This window comes from Haplochromis burtoni, unplaced genomic scaffold (genome assembly GCF_018398535.1).
Source record: "Haplochromis burtoni strain Fernald_Lab_line unplaced genomic scaffold, NCSU_Asbu1 Contig_519, whole genome shotgun sequence".
Lineage (NCBI taxonomy): Eukaryota > Metazoa > Chordata > Actinopteri > Cichliformes > Cichlidae > Haplochromis > Haplochromis burtoni.
In genome coordinates, this window is record NW_024582880.1 from 300,911 (window position 1) to 312,488 (window position 11,578).

The following is an 11,578-nucleotide window of genomic DNA, read 5'->3' on the forward strand; positions in this document are numbered from 1 at the left end:
AAAATCGTGGAGAAGTCAGAGAATAGAACATGTATGCAATTTACAATGTCCTATAAGATGTTAACAATGCAGCAGTATTTTCTAGTATTTATACTGTGGAATAATGAAACAGACATGCTTCTAGTACTGACTTCCCGTGACTGATGTCAGTCTGCTTTAAATGTGAAAAACTTTTAATAGGAAGTGAATTTCACTGTGTTGTGAAAACAGTGAACCATTATAAACATTGTGTTGAATGAATGTGAAGCAAGAACAAAATAAAGTTCTGAAAGTTTTCTTTTTAGTTAATTTTGCATTGATCTTATCTCTACTCCAACTAAAAAAACAATAATTACTTAGTTACTTAATTACTGAGGTCAAATATTGAAAACATCATTCCTTTCACACCGCGTTCACTTGCAGGGTGTCGTATTCAGAATGCCAAACTAGGGCTGCACCAGGAAATAACTTTAGACTGAACAAACCTATTAAACCACTCGACTCTTGTTAGTTCTTCTGTTCAAGTTCAGCTGTCTAACCATGATGAAGAAGCTAATGATCCTGCTCTTTCTCTGTCATACTGCATTTACAGGTAAGATCACGATTCAAAATCAAAAAACCTTATAATTTCATATTTACTTGAGAAGACTATTCTTAGTAAAAGGAATGTGACGTAGTTAGTGGCATGACAACCAGTCATACAGCTGAATCAGTTATTGTTGTCCTACAGTGAAAAACCCCTTGAGGTTTTATGTCATATCTTTTGGAGCCCCAAACATTCCATACTATGTGAAGTTGAATGAATGTGAAGCAAGAACAAAATAAAGTCCTGCAAGTTTTCTTGTAAGACTATTCTTAGTAAAAGGAATGTGACGTACTTAGTGGCATGACAACCAGTCATACAGCTGAATCAGTTATTGTTGAGGTTTTGTGTCATATCTTTTGGAGCCCCAAACATTCCATACTATGTGAAGTTGAGGAATGTTGAAAACATGCTGGTTAGGCAAATTTTAATGTTTGTGAAAGGGTGTATTGCATGAGCATCAGAATTAGCAAACATGCAGACTTTATTTACTTAAGTAAAAGTACAGATACCAATTTAAAAAAATGCTCCAGTAAAAGTTGAAGTACTGAAGCAACTTTTCTAGTCAAGTAAGGCGAACCTTGTGCTATATTAATATAATATTAAAGTAATATTAGTACATGAGAAATGTAATATTTAAATCTAAGATTAGGTTAAATTAAAATGAATCCAAATCTATAATATAGCACCTACTGAGAAACAACAACAACAAAACAACAACAATACTTTCCATATTTAAAAGATATAGATCAAATTCAAATTTTATTTGTCACGTACACAGTCATACACAGTACGATATGCAGTGAAATGCAGACAACTGCTCGTGACCTAAAGAAAACAAAAAGGAAAAGGCTATGAATAAGATAGGAAATAAATATGAAAAATTAAAAAGGGTAAATTTAACTAGGAAGGAATAAAATATAAAAAAAATTAAGGTTAAAAATGAAATAACTGTACAACACAAATTAGAATGAAGGGTAAATTTAACTGGGAAAGAATAAGATAAAATATATAAATTAAAGTTGAAAATAAAATAACTGTACAACAAAAAACACAATATAGAACTATATAATAAATATATATACACACACACACACACACACACAATAACAGCAGCTGTACAAGTATTAACTGGAAATGAAGAATATAGTGCCCAGTGTTGTGCAATCCACATTATGTCTTGTGCAGTGCAAATTGGTAGCACTTAAAAAAATTATAATCAGTATTATTTTTCCAAAATAAAATGTAGACTAAAATATAAGACATAATTTACTTCTTATGTTGTCAGTACATGGATGGCATATAGGACTGAATGAGACAGAAACTACAGAGCCATCAGTATTTAGGGACTTGGGTTAAGTGTAGAGCCGTAAAACTTTGATTAGAGACATCAATGACACTTTGACAGGTGAATTTACATTTCCTCTTCTACTTTTATGAGAATATGCTAACCAAATCATGAATGAATTAATCACATTTCTGATGATTTCTGATAACTATTATTTCCCAATACTAACATTATATAAATTTATTTGCCCACAGTGAAACACTCACTGATGTATTTTCTCACTGGATCATCTGGGATCGCAAACATCCCAGACTTTGTGGGTGTTGGAGAGCTTGATGGCATTGAGGCTGGTTACTGTGACATCAACAACAAAATAATACAGCCAAGACAGGACTGGGCAAAACAAATATTAGATGATGACCGTGCGCACTTGGCGATGTACACTTTTCTGTGTTTTGAGAATCTGCCAGACTTCTTTAAGGGATTAATTTTTACATTGAAGCAGCAGTTCAACCAAACTGGAGGTGCATTATTTCCTTATATATGTCATATCATTATAAACCATAGGACATATGTAAAAAAAATATGAATGTACAATTGGTTAAAGACTTAATTTTGTGTTACTTGATTGAGACCTGAAATTCTCAGATACTGCTATTGTGAATATTCATTAAAAAGCTAATACAATAATATATTTACAGTACTACATTGTAATCTTCAGTTAAATCATTGGTAGATTTAGATTTTCCTTTAAAAAGTAAAATCAAAACAGTTATCCTGCTTTTTATAGCTTATAGCCCTGGAGTGAATCTGTTTTTGTTTCTTGTCTTTCTGAAGCTTTTTTCTTGTAATCTTAATCAATCAGGTCTAAGAAAATGTTGGCAGATTGTCTGACTGGAATCATAAGCATAACACAAACACTGGAGAATAACAGTGCCTCGCACAGTGCACACTATAAACATGGTTGTTGAAATACCTGTTTTCCCTTTCACTGTTCAGGTGTCCACATTGTACAGAAGATAGAGGGCTGTGAATGGGATGAAAACACTGGAGAGGTGACCGGTGTACTTCAGTATGGATATGATGGAGAAGATTTTCTTAAATTTGATATTAAGACATTAACATGGATTGCGCTGAAACCAGAGGCTGCTATGATAAAACAGGGCTGGGAATATGTCATAAATTATAAAAAAGACGTTGAAGACTTCTACACTCGGATTTGTCCAGAGAGGCTCAAGATGTATTTAGACAGTGGGAAAAGCTCCCTGCAGAGAACAGGTACCTTTAAATTGATTATTTTTTCGAATGTATAATGGCAAAACATTTACTCTGATTTTATATTAAAAGATTTAGAAGGTAACTGTGCTGCTACAATGTTTCATTGGCAATTGCTGGTTAAAGCTGTGATTAATAACGTCTTTAGGCAAAAACTGTATTTAGAGATGGAAGGAAAAATAGAGATTGACAATGATTGTCACTCATACTAGTCTGTTAATCTAATACTTAAACACCATTTTAGATAACTAAGACACTCAGAACACACACACACACACACACACACACACACACACACACACACACACACACACACACACACACACACACACACAATTTGCAGGGAAAATCTAGAGTTCGTGGAGAGAGTCCATGCAAGCACAAGAAAAACAAATACATCACTGATTAAAAACCAGGACTTCTTGCTTTGATGTAACAGCATTATCAGTCAGTATTTCACACCAAATCACAACAACAGTCGCCTCAAGGGACTTTATATTGTAAAGTAGACCCTGAAATAATACAACAGAGAAAACCCCAACTACACTGAAAAAAAGGCCATGTTGGATTTACTTGATTCAATAGTGGACATTGGTTGCACACAAACGTTTTGCTTTGGCAGAAACTTGAACAATTGAGTTAAATCAACACAACTTTTTCATATGTAATAAACATGTGCATTTTGTGTTCATAAAACACGATTGAAACATGTTTAGATGAAGTATGTTGAGCTCTTGGAATATTTTAATTCTTCACAATTTTGTCATTTTATTTCAACACTATTCAATAACTTTTACCCCAGCACTACTTGGTCACTTAAATACTACATGTTGTCTTCATATTACATAATGTTCAAAGTCTAGAGTCTGGTTACCATAACGATTGAATGGATAGCTACCATCCTCTTAACCTTATTCTGGTGCAGGGAAATAACCCTGAAGTGGTAGGTTACAAGGCAGGACAACTCACAAGTCTATCACAAACAACCATTTGCGCTTATATTAACAGGTAATTTAGAATCACCAATTAACCTAACTCTAACAACTGCTTGACTTTTAACTGTGGGAAGAAAGCAGAATACCCAGAGAGAACCCAGTGCAAACTGGCGAGATTGTGGAATTGAACCCAGGACCTTCTTAATGTGAAGCAACAGCACTAACCACCATGCCACCAATCCAGACTTAACGAAAGCTATGATTTCAAGGCTTGATGCAGAATTCTTTTGTACATTTTTGTCCTTGACAGGTTAAACCACAATAAATAGCAATAGCATACATGTGGTGTGTGTGTAGTTGTCTGCCTCTTATAACTCCAGTGATTTTCCTGCAGTTTGACATCTCGTGCGATCTTGTGAATTTCATGAGTTCAGCAACTAACCACTCTTACTAGATTGTATCAGGTCATCTCAACAAGAACAAATTAAGTTGTTGAATTTCGTACAGATTCTTCATGATTTAATTACATTCATAGAAACATGAAATGATTGTGTTTAAATTACAAGTTAGACTGTTTTAATGTAACAACCACCCAATTTACTTAGAGGCGGTGGCTCGATTTGACTGAGATGGATGCCTTCCTGAAACCACGATCCAAAGCGTGCGAGACTGAAATCCCGTGCGGTGTCGCAGTAAATTATTGACTTACTTCACTCGAACATGATATGAACAATTTAATCTAGCCTCTCTGCATATCATGTAGTTTCTACACTATATAGTTACACTTAACTTTAAAGCATGAGGCACTTGTGTTAAATACACGCAAGATGCTTACGTAAATCCAAGAGTTGGCCAATCCCTTTTTTTCAGTGTATCATATGATCCCGTTTGAGCAAGTGCTTTGGCAACAGTGGAAAGGAAACACTCCTTTTAACAGGAAGAAACCTCCAACAGTAACAGGCTGAGGTAGGGGAAAGGGGGAGGAGGAAGAAAGGACAAAAGTGCAAAACTGCTGTGGAAGAGAGCCAGAGATTAATATAATAAGTAATAATTATGATATGAATCATAGTTTGATTCTCAGGTTTACTTGACTTTCATCAGCAATTATTTTCTGCTGCTAGTATAATGGTTTTCATCTAACATGTACACTACATTTGCTTCTGTATTTTTCATCATATTTGCCTATTGAATTTCTGTGTCTTTAATTTTGTCTAATCTAATTCTGTGTGGATTGTTTCTCATCTTTTCTACATTTTCATCCATTTTCACCCCTTCTGTCCATTGCCTCCATTCATCCCTGTCCAACATTCCTTCTCTCCAGTTCTTCCCTCTGTATCTCTCCTCCAGAAGACTCCCTCCTCTCCAGTCAGCTGCCACGCTACAGGTTTCTATCCTGACAGAGCCATGATGTTCTGGAAGAAAGATGGAGAGGAGCTTCATGAAAATGTGTACCACACAGACGTACTCCCCAACCATGATGAGAGCTTCCAGATGAGTGTCAGTATGAATGTTTCATCATTTACACCTGAGGACTGGAGAAGATATGAGTGTGTGTTTCAGTTCTCTGATCCTAGCAGCGCCATTGTCACAACATTGGACAAAGCAGTGATCAAGACCAACTGGAGTAAGTGCAGTTCACCTCAGAAACACTGATTAGCTCATGTGAGCCCAATGAGAGCATTAACTGATGCATTTTGAATATTTCAACTTCACTATTTCATGACAGAAATAGTGAAGTTGAAATAGTAACCATAGTAACGGAAAAGTGTTTTTCCTAACACATAGCATCCTAGAGAATGACCTTCTCACATATGTCTCCAGCCTGTGTGCAGGTGCCTGATCTTAAATGTTAAGAGGTACTGAAATTATGAAAAATTTTAGCAATCAGCAAAGAACGGAATTCCAAAAACACCATCAGTTGCTCGAGTCTGTAAGACTAGACTGTCTCCCTGAACTGACTACATGAAAGCCTAGGCAAGGCAAGGGCAAGGCAAGTTTATTTGTATAGCACAATTCAACAACAAGGTGATTCAAAGTGCTTTACAGAGACATTAGAAGCAAAAACAAATAAAAAGCATGATTTAAAATTGATTAAAACAAGCAAACAAACAAACAAACTAATTAACAAACAAAGAAACAAACAAAACAGTATATAAAATGAAAACAGATAAAATCATGACTATGACATTGCCGCACACATGAAATCAGTTCGCATGTTTTAAATCATCAAACCACAGTAAATATTCGACAAAGATAACACATGTAAACACAAAATGCTGTGTTTCATCATTTATTTCTCCTAGTGAGGATTTAATGCATAAATTAACTGTGGTGTTTCACACAAGCTGAGCTCAATTTCTCTAGCCACACCCAGGCATGATTACTGCCACACATGTTCTCAATCAAGAAATCGCTTAATTAGGACCTGCCTGAACAAATTGGAGCAGACCAAAAGTTCCTCAAAAGCGCCTCCCCATGCTAAGGAAATTCAGGAATAAATAAGAAACACAGTAATTGATATCAGTGAGTCTGATCATAATACCATTTCTAAAGCTGTGGGACTCCAGCGAATCACTTGAGAGCCATCATCCACAACTGGCGAAAACATGAAAGAGTAGTGAACCTTCTCAGGAGTGGCTAGTCAACTTAATTTACCCCAAGAGTGCAATGACGACTCATCGAGGATGTCACAAAAGATCCCAGAACAACATCCACAGAACTGCACATTTGGGTTCTGCAGCAGGACAACGATTCAAAACACACCAGCAAGTCCACCTCTGATTGATAAATAAGGATGTGTTTTGAGTCCCCTCCTGTTTACGCTCTACACATCCGACTGCTCCCCTACCCATCTCTCAAACACCATCATAAAGTTCGCGGATGACACCACAGTGGTTGGACTCATCTCAAGGGGGGATGAGTCGGACTACAGAGATGAGGTCAACAGACTGACTGAGTGGTGTTCAGTTAACAACCTCCAACTGAACACCACGAAAACTAAAGAACTTATCTTGGACTTCAGGAAGGGCAGAGCAGACCCGGCCCCACTTTACATTCACAGGAGCTGTGTGGAGAGGGTACACTCCATGAGGTTTCTGGGCGTGCAGATATCTGATGACCTCTCCTGGACTGCAAATACTACAGCGGTGGTTAAAAAGGCCCAGCAGCGTCTCCACTTTCTGAGAGTGCTCAGGAGGAACAACCTGGAGGAGAGGCTGCTGGTGACATTTTACAGAGCCACCATAGAGAGCATCCTAACATACGGCATAACAACATGGTATGCAGGGTGCTCAGCTGCAGACAGGAAAGTACTGCAGAGGGTCATCAACACAGCCCAGAAGATCACTGGCTGCTCTCTGCCCAGCCTGGAGGTCACTGCAAACTCTCGGTACCTCAGCAGAGCTGGCAATATCATCAAGGACCACTCTCACCCCAGCAATCAACTGTTTGAACTATTACCGTCAGGCCGACGGTACAGGTCACATAAAACCAGGACAAACAGATTCAGGGATAGCTTCTTTCCCAGAGCTATCACCGTAGTAAATAAGCACAAAAACAATTGAACCTATTCCATACCGTCACTGTCATTATATTATGCTGCTATTCATACTGTCATTATATTAATGCTGCTATCCTGTATATATTGTACATACTATTGTTTGAGTACTTACGATTTTTTTTTTGTACTTTTTATATTTTACATTTATATTTATTATTGAAACTTGCACCAAGGGAGTGGCACTCCAATTTCGTTGTACTCTGTACAATGACAATAAAGGCTATTCTATTCTATTCTATTCTATTCTATTCTATTCTATTCTATTCTATTCTATTCTAAATGAAAAATAAACTGAAGACATTGGAGTGGTCAAAGTCCTGACCTGAATCCAATTGAGATGCTGTGGCATGACCTTAAAAAGGTGGTTCATGCTTGAAAACTCTCCAATATGGATAGATTACAACAATTTTGCAAAGATAAAGGGGCCAAAATTCCTCCACAGTGCTGTATAAGACTCATTGCAAGTTATCGCAAACACTTGATTGCAATTGTTACTGCTACAGGTGGCCCAACTAGTTATTAGGTTTAGGGGACAATCACTTTTTCCACACATGGCTGTGTAGGGTCGGATTTTTTCCCCTTAATATTAAACATCTTAATTCATAAACTGCATTTTGTGTTTACTTAGGTTATCTTTATCTAATATTTAAATTTTGGGGTTCAACTTGAAAAAAAGGCAGTGTAAAATATAAAAGTGAGATCAGAGGCCAAATGTACAATATTTTAGCTCTTTATATAGTACTTCCTATATGTTGAAAACACAAACCACACTTGTAAGAATAATAGTGTCTAAGTTATAAAGCTTTTTAATTTAATTTCTAAACAATAAACCACAAAGTTGACCTTTAAGACCTTGGTGATAAAGGATATTTCATGAATTGTTAACATGATCAGTCTAACATAATCCTTAAAAGGTTTTTATCAGAATTTATTCAAAACCTTTTGAGTTATCATGTTTACAGACAGAATGATATGCATGCATGACATCAACAACCTTAGTTTGTAGAAGAAAACCCACATGCATAAAATTATAGCCAGATGAATGCACCTTTGTTCTAAAGAGTTTTTCTGTGAAATTCGTCTTTTTCTTTTTCAGAGAAACCGAGTAAGTTGATTGTTCTCATCGTCATTGCAGTGGTTGCAATGATCACCTTGATTCCTGCTGGATACATTTTTTACAAAAAGAAAAAAAGTGAGATGCTTTATTTTTCTTGTTTTCTTTAATTTTCCAGGTTTTAAAATATGAGTTTTCTAAAACTTACTATTTTAAACATTGAGCATTAAATAGTCTAATTATTACAGTCAAAGTCAAAATAATATAACTGAAACCATCATAGTTGTAATAAATGGAACAATTGATTATTTTTTTTAATTTATTGGTTTTATGAACTTATAATACATTTAGTATGGATTAGATGATGAATCCATTCTTGACATGACTTGTCTTCTTTTTATATTTCAGGTGAATCCCATCTTTTCTGTAAGTCAAACTCATTTTATTCTGCATTGCTTTCATTTCAATTTTATTTTGTGCCTTTGGCTACAGTCACACTGAGCTACAATTCACATGGGCTCACAAAAAACAGCAGTAGTTTGAGACAGTTGTGAGATCAAAATTGCAATCAACTTGCAATCTCTGCGCATTTGAAAGAGTTGCTTAAAAAAAAAAAAGGGGGCCGGGTCTGAGGTTACTCACAGTCAGGTGAGATGTCCATACCAACTTTTGTGCATCAAGACAGTGATCTAACTGCAATAAGACAGAGTAAGTCTGCTACCAGTTTTCAGTTAAACAGGGTCAAGTTGGCAATTCCATTCCTGCAATAATATGATGACCTGCTGCAGTCTGTTGCAAATGTGTTGCAGTCTAGATCACAGGTGTAGTGTACTGGAGAAATAGTGTAAAGCATGTAAGAGTTGAGTCATTTTTACATATTTGTTAGAACTCAAATTCCAAAAGTATTGGACAGCAGGAAAGCAGTAATAAAATCCAATCAAATCCAATCAAAGCAGATTTCTTATTATATTTGATAGCATGTGACTTGCATTGCTTTCCACCGTCTCATAAATATATATAAATATATATATATATATTTTAGCTTATATGTAACTTATAACTTATCTTTAACTTATATAAGTTAAAGATTTGAGGCATCCAGACCTGCCAATTCTGATGACATTTCCCCCTCTCATTTCGATTAACTACCTCACATATAAACAAAATAAGACATGCTTTTTGGTGGTGAATTTAGCTCTTCCTCCAGTAAATTTCCTTTCACAAACCTTAGCAACTCACATTAATGTGATTGATCGCAATAAAATCCTCACTAGGAGAAATAAATGATGGTGCAGACTGATGTGTCATCAGTCTGTCTGATGTTTCTAAATTAGAGATAAGTTATATGCAAATATTTGACAATTCTGAGCCCAACTGAGATCGTTTGGAGACAGGTTGCCTCCCACTAGGTGGGCATTGTGACAAAAGGTGGTTTACCAGAGGTTAAGGGTGCTGAATGCTCAACTACATGAAGTTGGTCCTAGCAACAAAAAACATCAATGTAATATCGAGGGGACGACGCATATCACCCTGAAGTTGTATCAGGAAGGGCATCCAGCATACAAATCTGCAGAATCAAACATACTAAGCTACCCACTGTAGTGACCCCTTTGTAGTAAGGGAGCAGTTGAAAGTTTTTTTCAAGTAGCAAAGAGGCTGCCTCCTCTTTTACTCTAGTATGATTGAGGCCTTCACTAGACTTCATACTGCATTTACACAGTGTGTTTCTGATCTTACAGATTTGGATAATGGAACTGAGCTTTCTGAGAACCTGAATCCAGAAATGTGATTAACAAATGCAACTCAGTGAATTACCTCATGGAAAAAATGGAAGTCTTTGGCATGTGTCAGATACTGCTAAATGTTATTAAAAGTATAATTTCCTACCATAAACATGAAGTAGTTTTTTGCATTATAAATAGCTGCTTAAAAAAAAAGAGAAAAGAATTGACTACAGGAAAATCCCACTCTCTCCCTCTCTTTCACTCTCTCGATTAAGCTCCCTGTTATTGTAATGTATGTTGTTTAATTTTAAATTATGGGTTTTACTTTGCATTTAATGTTTTCCAACATTATAAATGACAAATTTATGAAATAACCTAGTTAAGATAAGCCTTGTGAAACCAGGTATAGAATGAAGGTAGTTTCATTCAAAGCCATCTACACATTCATGCCGTGCACACAGGAATAAGCAAGCCAGAGTATGTGATCTTTGCTTGTGCACTACAAATGTACTGCTGTCTTTGCACTTATTTCTAATTTTTTAATGAAGTGACTTCTGAATATTGCAATTAACAATATCACCCTATCTCTGCGAACTGTGACACAATGCTTCTGCCTTATATAATACTCAATGTCTCTCTATGTGCATTATGTCATACAGTGATTATATATTAATTAATCAAAATTCAATTTTATTTTTATCTATATTTCATTTTTCCTGTTTTAAAGTCAGCTGTACAGTATATTGTTAGTTAAAAAGATATAAAACTTGCCAAATTAAAAAACATAAAAAATGGCCACCTATATCCCTTTTGTAGAGACTGTTGCTTAATAGCATACCTTTGTAATCAACAGAAACCAAATTAGGCTTTCTGTATATCAATAAAGGATGTCTTCTTCCAGCTAAAACTATTGGATAGTTTGGATTCATGTCTGTCTTGGAAATGTCTGTTTTTTGTTTTGCTGCTTTAACAACAGTTAAGCTTTGTATATCCAAGGGTATTAGTTTTACAACTGAAGTCCAGATTACACAAGATCATGTAACACACAGACTCTGCCACACTGGGTGCGATGCATACCTTTTAATAAAGTTGAAGTTTTTTTTTTTTTTTGGCCTGTCCCGTTTGGATCTTTAGCCATCAGAATTGTTGTCTGAAGGCCAAGAAGGATGCTGAACGGATTT

General features: G+C 35.9%; 1 protein-coding gene across 2 annotated transcripts; it reads left to right on the forward strand.

Annotated features, from left to right (window-relative positions):
• The first annotated feature begins 495 nt into the window (after positions 1-495).
• Positions 496-11,460, forward strand: LOC102302722 (major histocompatibility complex class I-related gene protein-like). Of its 2 annotated transcripts, XM_005947277.2 has the most exons (7): positions 496-571; positions 2,105-2,374; positions 2,850-3,128; positions 5,382-5,684; positions 8,716-8,811; positions 9,082-9,099; positions 10,413-11,460. In XM_005947277.2, exons 1-7 carry the CDS (start codon positions 520-522, stop codon positions 10,460-10,462), a joined length of 1,068 nt encoding a protein of 355 aa, XP_005947339.1. In that variant the 5' UTR covers positions 496-519; the 3' UTR covers positions 10,463-11,460. The 2 variants fall into 2 exon arrangements, with proteins under 2 accessions (XP_005947339.1, XP_042070048.1); XM_042214114.1 differs by lacking the exon at positions 10,413-11,460 and having other exon boundaries at positions 9,082-9,613.
• Positions 11,461-11,578: the final 118 nt, after the last annotated feature.